Genomic DNA, 26,779 nt, shown 5'->3' with positions numbered 1-26,779 from the left:
TTATTATTATAGCCCACTCGATATAAGTACATTCCTGAATTCTCTGGAAACTGCTACCTCAAGATATGGTGTGTACTTCCTAACATGAAATGTGTGTGTCATGTGTGGAAGAGCATGACCCCATAACATGAACCTGTCTGTGTCATGTGTGGTTCTATGTGATCACTACTCCATAACATGAGACTGTGTGTGTCATGTGTGGTTCTATGTGTTCATTACTCCATTACATGAGACTGTGTGTGTCTTGTGGGTCTTCGTGTTCATTACCCCATAACACGAATCTGTATGTGTCATGTGTGGGTCTACGTTTTCATTACCCCATAACATGATACTGTGTGGTTCTAGGTGTTCATTACCACATAAGATGAAACTGTGTCATGTGTGGTTCTACATGTTCATTGCTCCATAACATGAAACTGTGTGTGTCATGTGTGGTTCTGTGTTCATTACCCCATAACATGAACCTGTGTAATGTGTGGTTCTACGTGTTCATGACCCCATAACATCAAACTGTGTGTCATGTGTGGTTTTATGCGTTCATTACCCCATAACATGAACCTATGTGTGTCATGTGTGGTTCTGCATGTTCATTGCCCCAGAGACTCGTAACTGCTGACACACAAGTTAAATATTGGATACATACGTCAGCTGATAAATAACTGCAATGAATAACTGTGAAACTGAGTACTCTTCACAACAGGAAGCAAAGATATGTAGGTTAAGCAAAGAAAGCACAGCAGTTTTGCAGTTTATTAGGTGCTTATTTGTACAGATTACACTTTGACACAATCAATCTGAATTACAGTTATCAGCCTGACAATTGGGCCCCTTTTAACATAACTAAAAAATCATGATTTAACTAAAACAGTAGTAAATGCTGTCTGCTACAGATTCACTTAGGATTCCTCACTCACAGGTTTGTTATCTGAAGAACACACAAAGAATGATGGGACAGTAGAAAAGGGTGGTGAGATTCCTATGCAAACACTTCAATTGCAGTTTCTCAACAAATATGACCACTTATTCCTGGGTTGGTTTCATTTCAAACTCGACTCAGTTATTCTACACAACATGTTGGATCCAAAAGTGCATCAATTCAAGGTTTTCCATTATGCCATACAGGCATACATTAACAATAGGGCTGAATGATTAATCGATTCCCGATTTGAAACAATGCGATTATGAAATTGCAAAGGCTGTGATTTAGGATCTATGTTATGGAGTGCGTCTGACGTACAGTTCCTCAGAACGCTGCAGAAAGTTCCACTGAATTGAATGGGCCATCCCAATGTTTGTAGGTCCAATATTTCTTAATAATGACCGCTGAAAAAAATTAATGACCACTGCCATTGGCAACGGGTTTTGTGCTTCTGATTCACATCTTTAAATCATTCCGGACATTGTCTGTTCACTTATTGTAACGGAAATAAAAAGCCTAAGTTGATGAGTCTGCAGGTAGCCTAACATGTTGCGATGCAAAACTTGCAACTTAAAAGTTCTGTCTGCTAGAAGAACTATTTTTTTCTCAGCGGAAGCCATGACACGGCAATAAAAATCATTAAAATGAAACGTGTGAAGTTTCTTTTATTATTTTGGCAAGTAACCATATAATAAGCGGGGTCCTGTTCGTCCTGTGGGGATTTATTTTTCGATAATGACTGGCGGACTATACATTATCCCTTACATGTCAGATTGTTCTATGTTCTATGCCAATTAAAAAATGTAATAAATACATGTTGGAAGCAATTCCATATTTTAAGTTATATCATTTTGCATTAGAATATAGAGCAATTAATATTTTGACGGTGTCTCATATGGTAACGCTCCATCACATTTTTTTAAATCTATTACACAGTGAATATTAAACTAAAGCTTGACTTTAAAAAATGATATCGCAAATCGAATCGAAATCACATCCGTCAAAAAAAATTGCAATTAGACATTTTCCCAAAATCGTTCAGCCCTAATTAACAATGCTGGCAACTGCAGGGATGCTTTTATTCACACCCATAACAACATGTGCAAAGAAGGCCTTATAAACAGCAAAATAAAATGAGCAGTAATTTCAGGATCAATAAAATGGGCACGGTACACTTTACACTAATACTACAGATCATGGCAATGAATTTCTCTTGTGTGCAGCACACCAAAGTTCTAGCAGTATGGCAGGGGAAAAAAGTATTGTTTTTAAAGCTGACATCATAATGAGTATTGTTATTTATTCTTAAAAATACAAATGGTGTTATAAATGTTATCAGTTTGCTAATTTTTAATTTTATATGAGTCCTGAGGAACTCTCCTGTGCTCACTGTGCTGTAGCACGTAAAACCCATTTGTCTTCAGTTTGATGCTGAACACAAATCAGCAAGTGACAAGAAAAGAGGAAAAAAAAAACCCTCAAAATTTGAGATCAAAACATGATGCTGTAACAGGGCTACAGGCAAATTCCTCCCTTCAGAGTCATGTTTCAGTCTGATAAAGGTTTGCTGTTGGAAGAGTGGAACATCTTTCACCATAACTACAGTCTCATTGTGTGTACCTGCCTCCCCTCACTGTACCCATCTGTGATCCTTATTCCATTTAGGGGAGCTCCATTCATTGTTTCCAGATCCCACAGGAACACTTCAAATTCCATATTTATTTGAGCGCTGGAGCCAAAGTGTATAACATATGCTAATCATCCATTGAACAAGCTAGCAGCAATCATTTGCTCACCTTACATCAGCTTAAAAGATGTGTTTTAAAAGATGTGTTTTTAAACACGCTACGTTGCCTTAAAAGATTTTTTTAAACGCACGTCAAGTTGCATGTGGGGTATAAAACCCTACCTCTGTCATGTTGCCCTTTTAAAAGTGCTTCCTGGAAAAAGCCTTTACAAAAACAAATAAGGCTTTTTGTGAAGAGTGTGGTCAAATGAGATTTTTAAACCTCACAGGCTGCGTGTAAGACCACACATACGGTTATGCTGAGGGGAATTTCATACTCTTGTTGATGGTCTGGAATCTGAAACTTGGTCCCACATGAATCTTGCCTCAAACTGAGAGGTAGTTCACTGAACACAAAAGCATCACTTTGCAATGGTCATGTCAATATCCAAACTTCACCCAGATCAAAATGCTGTTTGGTAAATATCATGGGGAAATATGACCACTGACCATTCCATTACTCTGCATTTGTGGATTTAGTCCTCGATCCAGCCTCACAAAACTCTACAGAAGGAGACTGACAACAGAGGGTGCAAACCTGTGAAATACCTTAAAATAAACGGATGCTTGTTTTGGTTTATTTTGGAAATATAATAATTAAAAATAATTTTTCACTTGTTTTGAAAAAATAATACATAGCTTTAGCTGTATTATTTATTGAACATAGTTTTTTATTCATCTTAATTGAGTGCAGAGCATTATACAGGGTGCTCTATACACTGGGCGTAAAGTTCCTCACATCCTTACCCCCACATCCCAAGGCCATCCATGCTAATCTCCTCACATCCTTACCCCCACACCCCAGGGCCATCCATGCTAATCTCCTCACATCCTTACCCCCACACCCCAGGGCCATCCATGCTAATCTCCTCACATCCTTACCCCCACACCCCAGGGCCATCCATGCTAATCTCCTCACATCCTTACTCCCACACCCCAGGGCCATCCATGCTAATCTCCTCACATCCTTACTCCCACACCCCAAGGCCATCCATGCTAATCTCCTCACATCCTTACCCCCACACCCCAGGGCCATCCATGCTAATCTCCTCACATCCTTAGCCCCACACCCCAGGGCCATCCATGCTAATCTCCTCACATCCTTACCCCCACACCCCAGGGCCATCAATAGCCAAACAATAACACACAGAGTTTAAAAACCCAATTAATTGACTAGCCTCACAGTCTGCAGCAGACATCCCAGGATGACTTCTCATCTTCAGTAAATGACTAAGGTGGGGGGCAGGATGGCACTTTCAGAAATACAAAAATGATGTTTGTTATTTTGAACACAGGAATAAATGCACGTGTTTTGTTAAGAGTGCTACTGTTTCTCTACAGAGGACTTGGCCTGTGCTGACCCATTGTTTGGATTCCTTATTCCTTCTCATCCTTTTGGGAGAGTTATGTTTGAAGATCTCAGGCATTTTAGAGGATGAGAGATTATGACTCACAGCAGCCTTTTTTTTAATACACATTTGTTTCAAAACAGAATTACTGGAAATCATTAATTGGATGCATATTTTAACTCGTAGACCAAAACTAATAGTCCGTCAAAGTAACTGAAATACACATAACAGAGCGGAGACTGTCATTATAAAACATTCTGCAGCTGTCCAAGCACACCACTTTTCAAATGCTTCAACGTATTCAATCCAAGACCAAAATCATCACATCAATATATTTCTACAACCCATCCGACGTGTACATATATATGTGTGTGTGTGTGTATATATATACACACATACACACACCCATATATATGCATGTATGTAGGGGTGTGTGTGTGTGTGTGTGTATATATATATACACACACACACATATACACACACACACACACACACACACTTATATATACACACACTTTACAAATGCACTTCAACTCACAAGTGAAAAAATCAGCAAATGAAACAATCTATCAGGGTTTTCATATAAAACAATGAGAAAGGATCGATGAAAGTGACAGAACGCTGTACCTTTTCAGCAACAAAACCAGAGGTGCAGTGTGACTGCCCCTCCTCAGTCAGACTGGGTCCCTCTGACATGGTCCCAAACCTTATTTTGGCCGCTTCCGTTAACTGCGTTTTAAGTCAAACGGATGGCCCTTCTACGCTGACCTGCTGCAACAGTCAGAACAGCAGGAAATTGACAAGCTGTGCTAAAAGTGCCTCCTGTCCTCATTAACGCAGACTACACCTCTACTCTAAACAAACCTCACCTCATTCTGAGCACCTCCTCTTCTCCTCTACTTTAAACAAACCTTGCCTAATTCTGAACTCTTCTATGCCTCTACCAGGACAGCTATGCTTTTGAATACAGTACAGACACTCACTGTGACTCATACCTGTGTCTGTGCTGCTTAAATTAGGCCATTGGCAGCACTGGGTCGCTAAGCTTGTGTCTGTGAGGGCAGTGAGTACTGTATATCTGCATGCATGCTTATTGCTATAATAAGTCCAAAAAAAAAAAAAAGAAAGACAGACAGAGAAAGAGAGAAACAAAGAGTGGAAGAGCGGGGCAGAGGGAGAGAAGTGAGGGAGAGATGAGATTTAAGTTATCGTGCCAGTAGCTTGATGAGATTGGCACACATCTCGAAAAACTCGATGGTATGACTGCCAGGACGGGGGAATGTCTCACCCCCTGTGGAGTCCACAGAGGAGGTCAGGGAAGAGGTTACAGAGCCCACCACAGGGGGTGTGGATGGGGCACCCATGTCCCCCTTCCCCTCATCGGTCTCGTTTCTGTCGTTTTTCAGTGCAGTCCTATAGTTTCCCACCGAGCCAGAGCGATGAGGGGTTGCTGTCCCCGATTTTGCCTCAAACACGTCGTCTGTCTCACACACACACACACACAGAGAATATACAAATTCAGATAAATCTTCAAAAAACTGTTCTTCAGCAAAATTGGTTTTTCAGTAGAAAAACCCATAAACACAAATGGTTTAATTTTGACATACCGTCTATACTCCTGAAGTCCAGTAGATAGGTTCTGCTGTCTACCTGGTACAGCTGGAGACTCATCTTAGTCTGCATGCCAGTGATGGGGTTCTTCCTTCTCACCCGCAGGTAGTACGGGTTCACTACCTGGCAACCAACACAGAACACACACTTTAATGCCTGGCAACCAATACAGAACACATGCTTTAATGCTTGGCAACCAATACAGAATACACGCTTTAATGTCTGGCAACCAACACAGACCACACGCTTTGGCAAACCTAAATACAAATTAAGATTACAAATATGGAAACCCATGTATATTTGAAAAGGGCATATGTGCCAGAGACACATAACACAGGTTTCACATTTTGAACTGACACAGAAACAGATAATAGAGATGTTCAACACGGCAAGTCACTGGGGAATCACAGCTGGCAACCCAGGCTGTAAAAATCACCCTAATGCCAAACATGTTCTGTATTTAGCAACCCTCATACATTATTCACTGCTTAAGGCCAGTTTATACTTCTGCGTTGAATCTACGCTGTAGGTATGGCGTGGGCTCTGCATAGCTGCGCACCTTACGCTGTAGCCTGACGTGCACCTCCCCAAAAATGTAACTACGAGTCATGGCGACGCACGTCGAAGCAAACCACAACAACTGTGATTGGTCCGCTTGGTAGCATCACCCTCCTTCTGCCTCAACCAGTTCAATGGTTGTAAACACCATCTCCTCCGATGTTTTTTATCTTTTCTGTGTTGCAGTAATTTCAGTAAAAGTTGTTCAACATTTATTAGCTCCAACTCCAACATGATCCGCTCAGTTTCAGTCGCCTTTGAAACTTTTTGGTAAAATAGCAATCTGAGCACTTGTTATTTTGAAAGCTCTGTTTGTTTGTCCCACAAAGTTTAGAAACCAGTCCTTCTTTTGAATGAAAAACTTGTTTTAGAGATATTGCTGTGCAAGGACTTAATTCTGACTTTTTATTTAACATTAATCCATCGTTTGTAATGCGTGAAGAAACCAACACAATGACACAGAAATTCCACCGCAAACTAGATTTTTGGTGATTTAATTACAGAGTGACGCAGACACACCAACGCAGAAGTATAAATGCTCACAATAGTGTAGGCCACTCGCGAGGCTATGATGTAGGCTCCGCGTAGAGCCTATGCAGAAGTATAAATCAGGCTTTACGACTCGGCAAAACAATTCAGATTTCTTCCAAGTGTGAAAAAGTCGGACAAGCTGATCCGAAAAGTGGGATGAGCTGACCAGGAAAAAAAAACTGCCTTACTTTCCACTCATAGTCCAGCTGTTTCATGGCTCTGCACACCTCACTCATTATGTCATTGGGGCGGCTTTGGCTTCGGATGCCCAGGTGCCACTTGGCCCGCCTCACACCCAGGTGTTTGGACTTCTGCGGGTTCAGCTCATCCAGAGTGTGGCGGGGGCGTGGCTGCGCTTCTGCCACCAGGAAGGGCACGCGCTCTGGGTGGGGTTTGGTCGTATGGTGGGCAGGTAAGTCATCGAGGAAAGAGTCTGGTGGGCTGGAGGCCAGATAGAAGTCTTTGGCCTCGCTCATGATGCGCCGGTTATCTATGATTAAATGATATGCAACAGCCAGCGGATCCTGATGATTACGACTGGAGAGAGACAGAGAGAGGGGGAGGGGGAGAGAGAGAAAGAGAAAGAGAAAGAGAGAGAGAGAGAGAGAGAGAGAGAGAGAGAGAGAGAGAGAGAGAGAGAGAGAGATAAATGAGTGTATGATACTGTCTGGCCCTCTGTATACGACCCGGTCTTGCTGATTGCTGTTGCTTTTTGGTCTGCAGTTTAACCACCCTCACAAAGGACAACTGACTGTTTTTGTTTTTTCCAACAGATCGTTAAGGATAAAATTGGTAAATCCTATAAAAATGGAAAAAAACAAAAAACAACAAAAAATAAAAAAACAATTACACAAAAATTCAGGTGGTTCCTTTTATGGTATCATGCACATTTTGCATCCAACAAGAATGGAGGCAGCAGCTAAATGTAGCATCAGTTCTTTAAGCGACGACACACAAATACATCAGTGTTGTAGTGTCCGGATCTCCGAATTCCACACAGGCTCCGCACCTTGGGCGGCCTGACCTGTGACCCTCTCTCATACAATGAATGATTCTCCTTCAGCATGTCTGTGACAAGATTTATCCAACATCTCCATACAGTATGATTTAGCCTACATCTCCATAGTATGATTTATCCTACATCTACACATGATGCTACCATGGATATTCACTATTATTAATGCCAAGCTAAGGCATTCTCTCGAGAAGATAATTACAATAATGATTAGTCAAACAACTAATGGTATTTTACTCAATTAAATATGACATTTTTCCTCTGAGACATCAGCTTGATAAAACATTTCCTAAAGTTTTCATTTTAAAAAGGATATACCAGAGCTTGTTACCTGTGCACTGCTCGTTCAAAGATGTTTTCTTCACTCAAATTTATTAAAGCTGGCAAAAAAATTTGAGGCTTCTATTTAAGATGCACTCTTTTCTAGCCACACTGTTTAAGTACACAGATGCACTTGTGTTAGTCTGAGTGTGTATACAACGATGTGTTTCAGTAAAATTCACATTTTTTTTCTTTTGTTTTTTTGTGTGCATAAGCCTGTTAACAATGCCAGACCTGATCTCTCCCCTCATATGTGAGCTGTTTAGGGGTATGACAGCACTCATACCTGTACAGACAATTCAGCACCTCCTCCTCAGTGCACTCAAACTTCTCACACACCTCCTTCAGTGCCTCCTCATCAATCATGGTGCTGCTATAGGAGGCGTCTTCGGGAAAGAGGTACTTTGGCAGATCCTGCTTAAACCACTCATCCTCTCTAAGAAAGAAAACATATGTAAGTGAGCGAGTGAGAGAGATTAAATTAAGCATGTGCGTGGTGCCCAGACCTCCTCTACCCTGCCTGTGCAATGTTGTCAGATTCCCAAATAAAGCCTGAAACAACATTATAGCCACAGTGAACCTGGAAATCACCTTATGGTAACCCCTGACTCAAAGCACAGCATTCTGCCTTAAAGGACATCACCGTGTTTCATGTCTACCTTAAAGGAATCACCGTGGTTCATGTCTGCATTAAAGGAATCACTGTGGTTCATGTCTGGGGGGTCAGGAGGGTGGTAAGCACCAGCAGAGACAACAAGAATCTCTTTCTACTTTATTCGAATCTTGGTGCATTAGAAAATGTTCCCAAAAAGACTACTTTCCTCACAGAAAACTGAACTGTCTTTCTAACTATAATAAATCCACCACCTAGAATAGACTCTAATAGACAGATATACATCATGTTATCCTCATTAGTAATCCTGTCATTTCATCACGTCTTCCTGTCCTTTCATCACATCTTCCTTCTCAGCAGCTGTTCTGTGAGTTGCAGTTCACAGGACTAATTAGACTAACTGGCCTGACCAGAATACTGTTCATTGCTGAATTCACTCAACTTCAGTCTTTGACTTCATGTCCATATTTTATTTTTACTATAATGATTTATTTTTTCAATCATCATCATTAATCATCATTATTTGCTTGTTTGTCTCCTCTTAATTATTACTGAATATTTTTCATTTCTCTAAACATACCTGGTCAATTTAGGTGGACCTGGTGCCCAAAAATCATTAATGAGTATACTAATAATTGGTTTGGATTCATTCATCACTAATTAACTAATCAATAACAGTGCATAAATGTTACACACAGCCCTGTGTGTAAATGGGTGAGTACTGACCGGATCTCTTTGATGGTGGCTCTTTTCATGGGGTCCACCTGCAGCATGTGTTTGAGGAGACTGATCACAGAGGCGTTCAGGTACTGAGGGGTGAAGAAAATCCCATCACAGATCTTCTTAAAGAGTGTTGGCACATGGTCATCATCGAAAGGCAGCGTCCCACAGAGTAGAGCATACAGAATCACCCCACTGCTCCAGATATCCACCTCTGGACCTGCATATAACCTGACAGAGTATGACCACATATCAAACCAAAAATCCCTACTGGACCAGTCCAAGAACTAGTTAACACATAACTGGAATGGAAAAAACTAAAGCTAAGGCCTCTCAGAGCCACTCAACCTGAGCTAAACCTGCAGTAGGACACTTAGCCCGGACAGAACTGTTTGCATTGTTTACATTCTGTCTGGAAAAGGCTTTGTTTGTATTCTGCCTAGAAAAGCCTGTTTGCATTCTGTCTAGAAAAAGGTTTGTTTGCATTCTGCCTGGAAAAGGCTTTGTTTACATTCTCTGATACTTCTGAAGGACCTGTTCTCTGTCATGCCATTAATGTTGTTGTTCCCCATTTTCACAGACCCACCAAGTTCTGTCTCCTTCATAATTATGAGCTGTATCTACACAGTCTGTGTTACTTGACTGTATCCCTCATGTTTGATTGTTTTAGGTGTACTTGAAGAGCATGGTGTGTTTATATTAATATAAAACTATAAAGGTAGGTTATGGATCTGGTATGGTAAAGTTTTGGTAAACTGCCCAGCACCAAATTTTCAGTAAAATCCTATTACTTAGTGATAAAAAGAAAAAGGCAAGTCTAAACACGGAACCTTCCAGATATGACCTCTGGCGCAGCATAGTTTGGGGAACCGCAGCTCGTTCGCAGGAACTCTCCATCTGACATCATATTTGACAAACCTAGAAAACGAAAAGATACTGGTTGACTGACGTATCCTAATACAGTGAACAACCTGGGCAGGAAAAGTGGGGAGGAAACCAAAGGAAAAGAGAGGAGACTCATAACTTCAGACAAATGATCGCTATGACAAACTCAGGGTCTGTGGACTGGAACGTGTGCTGCCTTAATGAACTGAATAATTAAACGTAAATGAATGAAATGGGGTTTACATGGTTTACAGACTGCAGTGAGAACAGGTATATTGTAAACTAAATGCCTACAAGACATTCTTTCCATGACATGGTGTTACTCCTGTGTGCGCGCTGCAGTTCAGTTATTAAAATGTGTACTGATGCTTAGTTTGGTGTTCTGACTGAGAGAAGATGAACAAGGCCACAAGAACATACAGAGAATAAAGTTTGTCACTATGACATCACTCTAGAATCAATCTCAGCCCACTTTAACTGTAGTAAATGTTTTAGTGATTTAACTGTAGTAAATGTTGAGTGACCAGACAAAGAGTATTTCCTTCTGTTTCTCTGAAACTCTCTAACTTCAGGTCAAACGAGGACGTGCTGACCGAAGTCGGCGATCTTGGCGTTCATGTGTGCATCCAGCAGCACGTTCTCAGGCTTCAGGTCTCTGTGCACCACCATGTGTCTGTGGCAGTAATCCACCGCAGAGATGATCTGCTGGAAAAGACGTCTGCTCTCCTTCTCGTCCAGCTACCAGGAGACAAACACAAACATGAGTCAGAGGAGACAAAAATACATCACGCTATGACTCCCTGCTCTAGTGTACATTATTCATGCTGGCAAATCTCCTTCCTTGGCTATATGCATATCTCAGTCACAGTTTAGTAAAATGTCGGATGAGCAAACTGATTTTGTACTGTCTACAGACAAAAATGATCTATCTTCAAATAAGCGTCCAAGTTCAATGTAAGTTGTCTGTGAGTTGGTTGGTTGTGTTTGCTGGCATGCAAAGTGCCCAGGTATCTGGGCATGTTCAGTTTGGACAGTCTTTACAGTTCAGATCTGACAGCCAGTGAGGTCAGCATTAAGGCACTGTAGAAGGGAAGGATCATGAGAATCCCCCCCCCCCCATATATATAAATGAAAAAAAAAAAAAAAAAAAAAAAAAATATATATATATATATATATATATATATATATATATATATATATAACAGGACTACCACTCAGTCTCCATGTGAGTGTGTTCTTTCATCAGCCTCTCAGACCTGAGATAAAGGGCAACTGCTCAGACCCTGGGCTCTGGCCAAATAAGGGTTCATTCATGTTATAGCTGGTAATGTTAATGTTGCCCATTGGACAGGCCCCAAAACATACAAGTGCCAAACTTTTCAAAACTCTACAACAGATAATGTGATGCGTCAAAAGTCTGATATATGAATGCAGAAATACCCCCTCAGAAAGAAATTATCAGTCAAATTGCCAATAAAAAAGCAAACCTTTCCATTTTTGCAGATATAGTCGAAGAGCTCTCCACCTGACACATACTCCATCACCATGAAGATATCTGTGGGTGTGCTGATGACCTGGTACCTAATGCAGGGCAAGGGGCACACCGTGAAGATCAGTCACATTATGGCACTCATTTACACATACGCAGGCTCTGCTGCTTATACAGAATCCATTATCAGACTCGAATAAATATTTATGATAAGCCTGCAAGTATATACCCACTGATTTAAAATTAGGTATTGGCTCTTGGTTTAAGGCAGAAACTTGTTAAAAAAACCCCATCAAATTAAATGTACTGTAATCATATTATTTCACACACACACACACACACACACACACACACACACACACACACACACATAACAACCTTAAATCACTTGCTATGAATGAGATGAGCTGAAGATTACGCACTCTCTCTCTCTCATACACAGCCCTGGAAAAAATTAAGAGACCACTCCAAATTTTTCTTAAATCAGCATCTCTACATGCATGGCAGCCATTCCATTCCAGTGTCTGTTGAATTCTGACACAAGCACACCTCATTCTACCTAATGAGGTACTGATTAGGTGGTCACCTGAACATCAAGTGACATGAAGTGACCTACAAAAAGAACAGCAAATGGCAGCTGGGGTGAAATGCATGACGAGGGCGGTTTGAAACAGGTTCCTGGGGGCAGGGCTGAAGACATGCACAGCTGGAAAAAAAAGCCCCTCACTGATGAGAAGCAAAGAAGAGCCAGGCTGAAGTTTGCAAAAGACCATAAGGATTGGAAAGTAGAGGACTGGGATAAGGTCATCTTCTCTGATGAGTCCAGTTTTCAGCTTTGCCCAACACCTGGTCTTCTAATGGTTAGATGGAGACCTGGAGAGGCCTTCAAGACACAGTGTCTAACACCCACTGTGAAATTTGGTGGAGAATTGGTGATGATCTGGGGGTGCTTCAGCAAGGCTGGTATTGGGCAGATTTGTCTTTATGAAGGACGCATGAAGCAAGCCACGTACAAGGTTAACCTGGAAGAAAACTTGCTTCCTGCTCTGACAAATGTTCCCCAACTCAGAGGATTGGTTTTTCCAGCAGGACAGTGCTCCATGCCACACAGCCAGGTGAATCAAGGTGTGGATGGAGGACCACCAGATCAAGACCATCATGGCCAGCCCAATCTCCGGACCTGAACCTCACTGAAAACCTTTGGAATATTATCAAGAGGAAGATGGATGGTCATAAACCATCAAACAAAGCCAAGCTGCTTCAATTTGAATTTTGATGCGAAAGACTGGTGGAGAGCATGCCAAGATGCATAAAAGCTGTGATTGAAAATCAGGGTTATTTGAACAAATATAGATTTCTGAACTCCCCCTAAGTTAAAACATTAGCATTGTGTTGTATAAAAATTAATATGAACTTCTTTTCTTTGCATTATTCAAGGTCTGAAAACACTGCATCTTTTTCGTTATTTTGACCAGCAGTCATTTTCTGCAAATAAATGCACTAAATGACAATATTTGGAATTTGGGAGAAATGTTGTCAGTAGTCTAAAGAGTAAAACAAAAATGTTCAAACACAAACCTATAAATAGTAAAACCAGAGAAACTAATAGTTTTGTAGTGCTCTCTTGATTTTATATTTACACACACACACACACACACACACACACACACACACACACACCTGTTCAAAAGTTTGGGGTCACTTAAAAATGTCCTTGTTTTTGAAAGAAAAGCACTTTTTTCAATTAAAAAGAAAATTTAAATTGATTAGAAAGACAATCTAGACATTGTTAATGTTGTAAATGAGTTTTATAGCTGGAAATGGCTGATTTTTAATGGAATATCTACATAAGTGTACAGAGGTCATCATGCTTGTGTTCCAATGGCACATTGTGTTAGCTAATCCAAGTTTATCATGTTAAAAGGCTAACTGATCATTAGAAGACTCTTTCGCAATTATACTGAAAACTGTTGTGCTGATTAAAGAAGCAATAAAATTGGCCCTCTTTAGGCTAGTTGAGTATCTGGAGCATCAGCATTTGTGGGTTTGATTATAGACTCAAAATGGCCAGAGAAAAAGAACTTTCTTCGGAAACTCGTCATTCTGTTCTTGTTCTGAGAAATGAAGACTATTCCATGCAACAAACGTCCAAGAAACTGAAGAACCCATACAATGGTGTGTACTTCACCCTTCACAGAACACCGCAAACTGGCTCTAACCAGGATAGAAAGAAAAGTGGGAGGCCCCGATGTGCAACTGAGCAAGAGGACAAGTACATTAGAGTCTCTAGTTTGAGAAACAGACGCCTCAACTGGCAGCTTCATTAAATTGTACCCGCAAAACACCAGTCTCAGCGTCTACAGTGAAGACTCCTGGATGCTGGCCCTCAAGGCAGAGTTGCAAAGAAAAAGCCATATCTGAGACTGGCCAATAAAAGGAAAAGATTAAGATGGGCAAAAGAACACAGACATTGGACAGAGGAAGATTGGAAAAAAGTGTTAATGACAGATGAATCTAAGTTTGAGGTGTTTGGATCACAAAGAACATTTGTGAGGCGCAGAACAAATGAAGAGATGCTGGAGGAGTGCTTGATGCCATCTGTCAAGCATGGTGGAGGAAATGTGATGGTCTGGGGGTGCTTTGGTGGTGGTAAAGTGGGAGATTTGTACAGGATAAAAGGGATCTTGAACAAAGGAAGGCAATCAGTCCACTTTGCAACATCATGCCACACCCTGTGGACGGCCCTTGATTGGAGCCAATTTCCTCCTACAACAGGACAATGGCCCAAAGCACAGCTCCAAACTATGCAAGAACTACTTAGAGAAGAAGCCAACTGGTCAACTGGTATTCTGTCAATAATGGAGTGGTCGACAGCTAGAATGGCAAAGGTCTGCAAGGTTATAATAGCTGCAAAGAGAGGATTCTTTGACGAAAGCAAAGTTATTGAAGGACAAAATTATGTCTTGACTATATTTCCTATTCATTTTGCAACTCATCTGATGAACTTGTGTTTTCATGGAAAATGTGAAATTTTCTGGGTGACCCCAAACTTTTGAACAGTAGTGTATATATATATATAATCAGAGGCAGCTTGTGAGCTGGAAACAGAGGAGGAAGAAACCTCCCTTTTAAATCTATTTTCAGATAGATTTAAAACACACATAACGCATACACACACACATTTTTATTGTGGCACGAATTTTTCATACCACAGTAAGATTGTATGAAAGCACTGTGTATCAATAGACATTTTAAAAACACTGCATGTCACTTTTGAAACTGGGCAGTGTTTTCTTTGCACCCTCCACAAAAACAATTTTACAACAATCTCAAATGAATTTAAAATTAATTGTTTTCTCAGTAGTACTTCACCTATTAATGTGGTTATATATGTCATGTAGCTACATTAACACTGGGCCTCATTCAAGTTTTTTCTTAAATTTGTTCTTGAGAAAGGTCCTAAGAAAAAGTCTACGTCAGATTCATGACGTGTTCTTAAACCACAGAATTGTTTGCATCTTTTTCTTATAATGATGAATCCCACTGTCCTCAAATTAAAAGTGCGTCCCAAGAGGTACTTGTTACTCTCTGCAAATAGATTTACATGGTCCTGGAAGAGGTGTGTTCCCTTCTCAGGGCACGATCTGCAACACAGGGTTCCCACACCTTCTTAAACATCACATTCAAGGACTTTCCAGGCCCAATTTTGTCAAATTCAAGGACCCAACACGGCATAGTTTGGGACATGGATCAAGGTTAATTATTTTTACGTTAGCTTTCTCGCTTGCTTGCCGCTGTTTAACCTGCATCATTCGACTTCTATCACTCATGCACGCATGTGACCGCCGCACTTTCTCGAGGCAGGTGGCGCGTGAAACAAGGATACAGACAGCTGGAGACACACATACAGACAGCGGAACTTAGCCTATTTACTAATGTTAAGTTAAAAAAAAAAAAAAAAAATCAAAAGAACTTCAATTTCTGTTCTCGCACAAAATATATAAATTCAAGCACTTTCAATGACCCATTTCTATTTATGTGTATATTGTAAAACTTTCAAAGCCTTGATTTTTTTTCTCAAATTCACAAACTTTCAGGGATTTCAAGGACCAATGGGAACCATGGCGACATCTTGAACCAGCAGTATATATGCCATTGCACGAGTAGGCCTACAGATATAGGCCTACTTTTGGCCTATAAATAGTGTGATCAATCACTGATTATTGGATGGCATGGCTCCTAAGTAACATAACTGATGTGAACTGAAGTGTTAGTGTAGTGTTTATTTTTTAAGACCATAATGCCTTGTAAAATAATGAAAATAATTATTTAAAAAAATCATGTTTGAGAAGCCCAAATAAGAAAACATTGGTGAAGGTCAGAATCTTTGTGAAAACTGCGTAACTGGGTTTTAAGAAGAAATTGCTTCTTAAGAATGGTTGGTGAATGAGGCCCAATGTTCTGATTCAGCAAAGCAACTTTATTAGAGTTCTGCTCATTGTTTAGACACTAAACCATTTCTAACACTTACAGAGTGGCCATGGTTTTCAATGGGAGTTAGATCATATTGCAATCCTTATTCTTGTGCATGCCCAGCATGGCTAGATTATAAATATAATTATTATTATTATTATAAATATCATCAACGTACAGCTTTATGATATGAGGATGGCGAAAGAGTTTGAGGTTCTGGATCTCCCGACGGATCTTCCCCACGACATCCAGACTGCGAATCTTCTGCCGGTTCAGAATCTTCACCGCAACCTGATGCTTGGTCAGTTCATGCTGACCCACTGTACAATGTAGAAAGAAAGAGAGAAAGAGAAGGAGCGAGAGAGAGAATTTCATTAGTGCACTGCATAACACAAGAGAGACACAATATTAACTCGCTTGACCAACAACACAAACCCCTTGTGTTTCATAGTCAGATGTGACAGACACATCTGACTATAAAACACAAGATGAAAACAGCAAAAAGAATAGGTTTTACTTTTAGTGAGTGTTACATTTAAGAGAATAAAACCAAGAGTGCCATATGATTACAGACAAACACAGTTAAGCCGCGTTTTTAAACCTTTTATAACTCCATAACAAGTGGGGAGGGGTGGACAACTGATTTAACTCAAATGACTGTGGGAAGAACAATGAATAGCTACAGTTACATGCACACATTTTTATCATTCGGAATGAAATTATTCCGATTGATGATTCCGAACGTACTGTTTACATGAAAGCGACTGGATAGTTTGTGCGCATTTACATGTCACAAGCGGACAATCGGAATTCACTGCAACTGTGAAGAAATAACCTTGCATAAAAATCTCTAAGCCTGTCATACACAGAAATAATGAATGTTAGAGTGGTCAAAAGAACGGTCACATTCAAGTAGAGCCAGGGCAACGACAGCTTTACTTCAGGTTGATAGGTAAAGTAGGTCTACTTAAGACATTTATAACTTTAATTATACTTTCAATAACAATTACATCATCTCTGCGTGGAATATTCCTCAAAGCTTGCTTAAACAGCTCATTGTTGCAGGGTTTGTGCCCATCTAGACTAATCTTAATTCTTTGAGAATGTTTAAGACTGATTATTAAGACTTGAATCTGATTATTAATGGAATATTAGGATCCATATAAACGCACCTACTGACTCTAGTTTGTTAAATGAAGGCGATTTAGGGCTGGTCCACAATATCCATTGTGGGACTTAGAGCTGCTCCATGATATGTTACTACAGGACTTAGGCTAGGTTCACACCGTCAGTCAAAATACGATTTTTTGCACATCCGATCAGAATCCAATCTTCCTGACTGACTGTTCACATTATATATTGCAAGTGATCAGATCCAATCTGTGCGCCTGGGTGGCTATCCTCATTTCCGGTCTTATTCACATTGGTTGCTATAGTAATGACATTGCGCCCAAAAGTAGTTGATATAAACAAACTAAAGTGGAAGGTAATAAAATGGGCTTGCTTATTTACAACATGACAATGTGGAGCCGCGGCGCGAGTTTCTAAAAATAATGAGACAGCGTAAGAGACGGAGGAGGCTTGTCGCTTTATTTCGGGCAGCCGTCACCACCGGTATCTCTGTCCAACGACCTACAAACGCTCATCAATGGCTCCCTCTGCCACACACAAATGTGATTTGAAATGGATTTGTAAAAATCGGATCTCGTGTGATTTTTGGCTGTTCAGATTTGCTACGCATGATCAGATTGCAATTGGATATGAACATAAATAGGATTTGGACTGACAGCGTCAATATAGCCTTAGAGCTGCTCCACGATATCTGTTACTATGAGACTTAGAGCTGATCCATGAAATACGTTACTATGGGACTTCAGTCATTTATGTCACAGTTGTATTTCTTGGTGTATATAAATGGGTTGATTGTGAGTTCACTCAACATATGTTTGAAGATTTTAATCAGTTTCATATGACTGTTACTGTTGGATCAGATTAGCTTGTCATTTTAATGCAGTGTTACTGTGCTTGTTTTGAGAATACTGCCTCTCTCCCACACAGTTCAAGCTCCGCTTTCCATAGTCAAATTCATTTTCATGCTACTGTTTGTGTTCAAGTGGACGAGTCCCAATGATGTTTGAATGGGAGTTCTCACAATAGTAACTGTTTTCATCAGAATTCCTATGTCCATGTGACGAATTTAAGCAGTACGTTGGTATGATAATTATTAGAAAACGTGTTTGAGTTCCTTGGATTTCCCCTCAGCCACACTTACCAACAGCTTTACATTGGTTCATTTGTTCTGCACTGTGTCCGTAGCAACCGATGGGGAGCCGACTTCTTAAACTCTTTCCCCATAACTTATGTTCAAATTATGTGACATAATAAACTGTGTGTATGACGTCATCTGGTAAGAGGCTGCGGAGACTATTAAACAACTTGTGTTCAAAGTATGTGGCATCATATACTAGCGTGTATGACGTCACCCAGTTAAAGGCTGTGGAGACTATAAAAGGGGTGGCTCTTCGCTTGGCAGGTATTTGCTCTGTTCTGTCAGAGTGTGATGGGTCAGGTGTCCAGCATTAAAAAGATGGAAAAGAAGAAGAGGGTCAGTGGTGCAGCCACTCCTGTAGTGATGGCCACCCTGTGCTGCTTTGGGGTGAAGGCATGTCCCTGTCCTGAGGTGGTCGTTAGTTCCAATCTGCCTCTGGTGACCCGGCGGTACTAGAGACTTTGGTGCAGGTGACGACCACACTGTTATTGAAATCTCATTGCTGTCAGAGCCATTCAGAAGCACCCACTCGAGAACTGTAATTCCGAGCTGCCCGACTCAATTTCAGCTGCTCGGGATGCCAGGCTATGCTGACAGCTCAGTCATGGAGCTTGTGGCTGAGAGTGAAAAGCAAGGGTGCACCCAAGGGGAGGACACAGAGTGATATTTAAATAGTGTGTTCAGTTAGTGTTCTTCATTTCGCATTCTTAAAAATGCTAATCTTGTCACCACACACATCTATCTATCTAGCTAAAACGCCTCACAAAAAAAACTTTGTACTGGTATTTTAATGTGAAGACTTAGATAAACCAAATTGTTCTCACATGTCCCTTGTGATAAAATCTATGTACCACAAAATAAATAAATAAATCAATAAATAAAACCCTCAGTATGTTAAGACTTTTCCTCACCATACAAATTCATTATAAAGAAATGTGGATTAAGGCCTCACATGGATTGATACATTCTTTTAGTGTAGGAACACCAACGTTCTCTCACTGTCTAGTAACAATCAGATGAACCTTAAGATAAGTTTTACATTAAGCTTTTCCCTTCCAACTGAAACATGGGAACGGCCTAACCATGGTGTGATGTGTCAAAAGAATGGCTTAAGAATGCCAGATTTGTTTCACACTTCAACAAACTCAGTTGCAATGTAATACTTGAATAGCATTACAGTTGCTATGCACTATCAAAGTAAAACGCTATGCTGAGAACGATCTTGTCCTGAAACATCAGACAGTAGTAACTGCATTCTCCTGAAACACTGTGCAGATGGTTCTTCTGAAAAGCGTCATTCTTTGTAGAAGTTGAGCTCATGCAGCGAAAGTACTTTACGTGACTAATTTAATGCTTAATGCGTTAACTATGGATGTTCTCTCTTAATAGCTTAGCCTATCTGACATTCACTAGCCTATGTTACTGGTACGCCATTCTTAAAAGGAGGCGAAGATCTACATGGAACATTATCAGATCCTGATGTTGAGTGGTTCATCAACTGTGAAATTTGTGTTTAGTTTTATGTGACTTTTTACCTCTATGCAGCACAACACTCCTCAGGGAGAAAGGGTTACATGCTGCCTTTTTTCAGAGTGAGTCGAGTACAATATAGAGTGAAAAGTACAGCCATATTTTAAATTAAAAAGTTTGATCATACAATGTTTCACTGCAATTGCTTTTTCATCATCACAAATAAAATGCAACATGACCATTTTAAAGTAGGATATTGCTCTGGCATCACCCCATATAAATTGCCAAAATCATAAACTGTTATGTAATAAAATTTGTATTCATAAGCTCCTGCAAGTCCAAGATTTGGAATATGATCATCTAATTTTTGGTTTGGGGCTTGAGCTACACCTTGGCTAAATTTCAGTGTTCTGTAAACTCAACCACTCAATCACTGTTGCTGTTCTGTTACAAGCTTAAATCTATCCTTCAAAGTGAAAAGTAATACTTTTCTAATGACTCCATCAGAAATGTAGCGGATTTCAACCAGAACCAGTTAAATTCCAGTTAAGACTTTGTCTTGAAGGGGACTTGATTTTTTTTCTGTCTTGATCTTTTTTCAGTGTCACTAGTTTACACACAGTCTTAGACTAGTTCCCTTTAAACTTGGTCTTGGACTTGGCTAGGCCGTGAGTAACAGACATGGACTTGATTAGGCCACGAGTAACAGACATGACTGTTAAAATACAATTGAGCTGATTCTAATCTGTTGCTCAGTATTCACCTACAGCAAGGGTTCCAGAGCCAAACAGATTTCCTAACATACCCCCTTGAGATTTTAATAAAGTGAACTAAATTTAACACTGACATTTCCATCACAATCTCACACACCTCTGCTTGAAAACCCCTGGTCTATGGGATAAACCTTACAGTCCACAATCACTTTTTTTAAACACTGAAAAACCCTTGAGAATGCTTGACCTTTGAAATTGTCATAGCAGATGAAGACTGTTGACAAGCCATGGCTCTCATCTAATTAAAATAAGCTTGGACAATCTGGCAAAGACTAGACAAAAACTGCAGTGCCAAATCTGTAAAGCTGACTGAGTGTAAACCAATGTGGCTTGTGATTTCTCCCAGAGGTCTCTACCAAAACAATGGCATATTGGCTGCATGTTAATGCAAAGGACTATTTTCTTTAGTGGTTCTTTATTATGTTACTTTAAATTATACTGCAACTGAGTTGACATTTTTTAGAGTTTAAGAGAGACCTTTGGACTACCAACACCAGAGCCTCTGGACTGCCCAGCTCTGTCTCCTGCCCTTCCCCCACTGTCTGTCTGTGTCCTCCCTGAGTTTCCCAGTCCTCCTGGTTCCTCATTTTCCCCAAGATGGGCTGTCCCGTGGCAGGAACCGCATGTTACAGGGGGTGTACTGTCACACCCTTGTTCTCTCTTTCCCCTGTTACTGGTCAGCTTTATGTTTCGTTTGGTGTTTCTACCTGGTTTCCTTAGTTCATCTTGTTAGTTTAATCTTTAGTTCCACCTGTTTCCTGTTCGTTCAGTCTTGCCTGGTCTTGTAGAAAAACTCCTAGTTTTGCCCTTTGTACTCTGTGTGGAATTGAGTCATCTATAAGTGGCATCGCTGTGTTGAACTGTTAACCTGTCTGGTGAATTGTGAAGCATGAAGTCTTTTGTTCCTTTCCAATAAAACTGAGACAATCCTTCACATGCATACTGCCTCGTTTACAAACTGTGACAATCGGGTCATTGGGACTGCCAAGGTCGATTGAAAGTTAATGGACTGTTTCTGCATGCTATTTAAAATACAACACTTAAAATGTCACGAACAGGTCCAAAATGACCTGAGCAAAAGGGCCTGCATAATTTTTCTTCCCCCATCTCATCTTTCTGCACAGAATAAGTGTATAACATTTCTGTCCTTGCATTTCACGCACAACATAACACTGCTCAAATACCATGAATAAAAGAACAGATCTGACTTTTTTTTCCCCTTCCTCCCAAACACTGCAGCAAGGCTATACCTCTCCCAAACACCTGAGACCTTTGTGATGCTGTTTCTGTATGGTTACAAGCAAAGCTGGCCCCAAAGCACCCCTCAGTGGCCCAGTCAAGTTCAATTTGTACAACAAATTATATTCCAGTCAAGCAATTTGATTTGAGGTGTGATATATACACTAAAACAGCACTGGGACGTTTTGCCATATATCTCACTCTGCCTTATAGAACTGTGAACATCTTGTTGGCCACACAGAATTGGTTCAGCAAATGTGGCCCAATTATCTAAACAGGCTTCCAAACATTTCAACAGTCAAAATCAGTATTGGCAACCTTACTCCTCACAAAATACGGTCATCTGTTCCACAAGCATAAAAGACCAGCAAAGGGAAAAAAATCTTAAAAACGGCATAAATATTGTTGCCAGAAAAAAAAGTTTGTGGGAAATTTTGTATAAAAGTCTATAAAAATATCCAGGTGGCATAGAAGAAGGACACTGATCTGAGGACAGTTGTGTGAAGAGGGATGAAATGAGGACAGAATTTGACTCATCTCTGTATAGGCTTCACTAAGGACTCTGTGCTTTTGCATTTGTGCATCGCACTCAGAGATGTCCCCTGGGACAGGACAAGTTTAATCAAACACAGGCCATCATACAATGGGACGTTGCTATGGTTCTGGATGCAACACAAGAGGAGCTAGAACTGGCAACAAATCAGTGTGACAAATCTTTATAAAATCTGTCCAAATGTTCTGGAATTAGATCATTGAATTGATAAAAAGACAAAGGATCAAAGAGACAAAGGAAAACACTAACAGTGGCTTCATCATCACATTCTATTGACAAAACAAGCAGTTTTTCATGTCCCTTATTAAACTGTCAAAACAACAGCAACATTACCACAGAGACCAGAAAAATGGAGCTGCCCAACTCCAAAACATGACAGTATCTGGCAGAAAACATGGTGGATTTAGTGAAAACCTTTTACAGTGGTGATGAATATGGTGGAGAGATGTTAAGTGAGAGGGCTGTTGTCAGTATCAGGAGAAATGTGCCAGAGATTCCTACTGGACAGTCTTCAGGAGCTTTGAACAGAGTTCAAGAGGGAAAAAAAAAAACAACAACTGCAAAAACAGGGCTCTCCACAATCTGCAGTCTGTGGCCCAAACATGGTGTACCAATCTCTGGCCTAAACATGGTGTATCAGTCTGTGTCTCCCTTATGCTTAATGCCATAAAACTGGAAATGGCCTACTCTAGGTTCCTAGACCTGCAGGTGCAAACAGAGAGAGAAAGGTATGGATTGCATTGAAGAGGTATGAAAGTGTGTAGAATACCAGCTCTCGGGCTCTGAACGACCAGAGGACATTGATGAAATGTAAAATTAAGGTTAATTTCAGCAGTAGTTTTCTCTGGATTGTAGAGAATATCTGTCCTTCTCATTGCTTGAAATGAATTGTCTTAATCTGCCCTAGGAAAAGTCAGATGGCCTAAACAACCCATTCTTACACTGCAAAGGCAGGAGTGCAATGTCTGAAGCAGTGTCAGGAGACGCTGGCTGAAACAGAGGTCATTATGCTTTTAGTGAAAATAATAAGGTTATAACACAGCATTAAGCCCACAGAGACTAGCAGCAATGTTACTCTCTCTACCCAACTGTTCTGTAATACAGGAAGAAATGTGAAATTACTGATAACTCCATATGTTATGGCCTCCCTCTGACCTAAGGCAAAATGTCTGTTTTGCACATAAACTAATGAGTATAGTTACTGATTGTGTTAGAAACAATGTGTGTGCCAGCACAACACATACACACTACTTCAGCGACGGTTCAGATGGGCAATACAAGTGCTGCAAGAAGTCAGGAATTTGTAGAAACATGACCAGGTCACTTACAATCCAGTGAAATAATCTGATTTTGCATTATAAAGTCATGTTAAAAAAAGGAAATGTTTGTGACTAATTTGCCAAGCTTGTAGGAAGTACTTTGAGAAGACTGAGATGATACTTGTTTTACAAGGAGTAACAGTAGATATGATTCAGATAAAGGATCATGGATATGGTTCAGATAAATATCAGAACTGTGAGATTAAGGCTTGATTTGGGAGGTTTTTTCTGGATTCTCCTTGATAATCTGCAGGACCAAAACTGGGTCAGTGTTGAGGTAATATGAGATTTACAGAAAACACCAAGATGGCTGACTTTATTCCAAATGAATATAACAGAATTTATATCCGCTCCATATTTTCACTTTGACGTCATTATGGACCGTCTGGCACAGTGACTCCCACGGTCTGGGACGAGTGGAGTCGTGCTCTATTGGTGAGACATGGAATAATCCGTTAAAATGAAAGAGAAATAGACAGGATAGAAAACAGTGTCTCTAAAACAAAAAAAGTTGTTTGGGTATTTCCTTTTAATTGCACATCTAAAGTAATGCTGCCATACGACTCATTGTCCTAAATCGCTGTACAAATACAACCGATTCGTAAAATGTTCGGTTGAGCAGGGTAACTGCAATACCGCAACTCTCCACCACACTACGCACCGTAATTAATGTCAAGAGGAACATTCTGGTCTCCGCTCTGGAGTTCATTTCGTTTTCCGTTGTTCTTGAAAGACAACTGAAATGACTCAAATTATATGCTAGGCACTAACAAAAGCGAGATGTTAAACATTGCTCCTTCATATTTTAGTCTTCATACTTATCACTAGGGACATTACCGGAAAAAATGTCCTATCCATTCAACACAAAACAAATTCAGACAGATCAGTTTAACAACTTAAAAGTCTGATCAGCGTGCGGACTTCTTGACTAGTCGAACGCACCTCAAAATATAGGCTAATCCACATGTAGCAACTGCTACGTCCCAATCCAGATCTTGACAAAGGAAATCACGAATAAATGTCTCGAAGTTAACTAGGGTATTAAATGTAGCAAGCGGGTACGACAAAATGAATCGGGCTACCGAATACCACTAATTTAGCAAAATGCGCTCGTATTTTAGGGACGTCTTGGGTGACTGCTTGCACAGCACTGAGCTCTGCTTCGAAAGGTGCGCTAAGTTAGCTAGCTATGTTTGCCAACAACAACGACAAGTCTGCTGAACAGTCGAACTGGAGACTTAAAATAGGTTTGCCCCACGTAGTATCACCAAAGTATCACATTAGTGTTACTGATTCCAAACCACCACGTCCATGAAAATTACATTGCGACAGCCTAAGTTGTAGTTACTAAAATGTGCACAACAAATGTTTAGTAAGCATTGCTAACAGAGCGGCAGCATGTCGTTAGCGTGGAACATTTGCTGCACTTTCAACAAATATATTTATATAATATGTACATATATTATCACAACATCGTTCACTGCCAATGACGAACGATTTATCATTGGCTGTATAGCTAAACTACGCTAAGAATTAAAAGTTTGGACTCCGAGTAAGAGCGTTGTAGAGCACCTAGACAGTCATCTTCTTGTGTAAATGAAACCCTGGCTATCCGCAATCTGTCCAACACAAAACCGTCCAATCGATGACTAAAGCATTAATACTCACCTTTAACTTTTCCAAATGTTCCAACTCCAAGCGTATCGCCAAGAATGTAATGTCCGATCTTCACTCTGCCTTCATGTTTCTGTTTGTCCGTCGCCATCTTCCCACACAGGCCCTATCTGGAGGAGAGGCCAGGAGGCAAGCCTGCTCACTATAGGTGGGAAGGACTGAAATCACGGCCTAGTTCCTATTCTTTAAAGAGCATTCCTCTCTCATCCTTGTTCTTCATTTCCACTGGTCAGTGAAATGGTTGGACGGGCACAAGCTCTAATAAAGAAGCAGCGACTGCCTTTGCGGTTTTAGCGAACCAGTCGGCATTTGGAGTGGTGCTCAAGAAGACGAGGCCACCAATAAAGGACGCGTGTGTGTAGTTTTGGAACGGAACCTTAAAACAGTGCGAACAGATGAAACTTCCGTGTCAATTCTTTTGCCGTCAGTAGGCCCAGTTTTTGATCTGTAATACTACTGCTACTGTTATGAGATCATCTTACTCGGTTTAAGAGTTTGGACTGTATTTGTTTTAAAACCAATAAAAAAGAATTTAGAAAGAAAGCCCAGTTTAAAACAAAAGATAGGTATGAGTGTCATTCATTGGATAAAACTGAGGTTGAGGCAGTAACATACCTATTTACATGTTAAAGAGACGGAGCAACATTATTTGTGGGATGCGCTGTTCATACAGCTCGAATTTGCCTCAATATATAGTCAACTTCCAAAGCTTACATTTAAAATTGTTTACCTCAGTACCTCACCGGGGGAGTCCTCAAATCCATGGATCTCTTTCTTTTTTGTTTGTCAGGACTGCTGTTAAATTGTTACCGTGTAACGATTTTTGTTAGCGACAGACTAATTTGAAAAACACTTAGGAGCTGCAATGGAGTTTGTACAGCAATTTTGTTGGACGCAAACTGGACAGCTTAGAAGACATGGCGGCATTCATGGTAGCATGATCTGATCTGAGTTGGTTCAGTCAACTCTGAGTATGTTAACTCTGAGTTAAGCGCATCCCTAACAATTAGAAAGAAGCCATCAACAATGGAGCTCCGATACTACGATTCACTTAGGAGCTGCAATGGAGTTTGTCCAGCAATTTTGTTGGACGCAAACTGGACAGCTTAGAAGACATGGCGGCATTCATGGTAGCATGATTTAATGTGAAGGCTGTGTAAATAAATAGCTGAAATTAACAGTTTTTATGAAACTGTTAAAGTGACACACGTT

At 40.4% G+C, this 26,779-nt stretch overlaps 1 protein-coding gene across 1 annotated transcript; it reads right to left on the bottom strand.

Annotated features, from left to right (window-relative positions):
- Positions 1–4,542: 4,542 nt before the first annotated feature.
- prkaa1 (protein kinase, AMP-activated, alpha 1 catalytic subunit) lies at positions 4,543–25,879 on the bottom strand. The gene is made up of 10 exons (XM_030784233.1): positions 25,562–25,879; positions 16,449–16,590; positions 11,796–11,889; positions 10,902–11,046; positions 10,254–10,341; positions 9,430–9,654; positions 8,377–8,526; positions 6,943–7,291; positions 5,662–5,788; positions 4,543–5,534 (listed from the first exon to the last, which is right to left on the bottom strand). The coding sequence occupies exons 1-10, from the start codon at positions 25,656–25,658 to the stop codon at positions 5,260–5,262; spliced, it is 1,692 nt and encodes a 563-aa protein (XP_030640093.1). The 5' UTR covers positions 25,659–25,879; the 3' UTR covers positions 4,543–5,259.
- Positions 25,880–26,779: the final 900 nt, after the last annotated feature.

Source organism: Chanos chanos, chromosome 9 (genome assembly GCF_902362185.1).
Source record: "Chanos chanos chromosome 9, fChaCha1.1, whole genome shotgun sequence".
NCBI classification, from domain to species: domain Eukaryota; kingdom Metazoa; phylum Chordata; class Actinopteri; order Gonorynchiformes; family Chanidae; genus Chanos; species Chanos chanos.
Note: the sequence above shows the minus strand (reverse complement) of the source record. Positions and strands in the feature narration are given on the sequence as shown.

Coding starts and splice junctions, on each gene's coding strand:
- prkaa1 (XM_030784233.1), bottom strand. CDS start 25,658: ATGGCGACGGACAAACAGAAACATGAAGGCAGAGTGAAGATCGGACAT. Junction 11,890..16,448: donor CATCCTCATATCATAAAGCT/GTACGTTGATGA, acceptor GCCCTGCATTAG/GTACCAGGTCATCAGCACAC. Junction 5,535..5,661: donor GGACTTCAGGAGTATAGACG/GTATGTCAAAAT, acceptor TGTGTGAGACAG/ACGACGTGTTTGAGGCAAAA.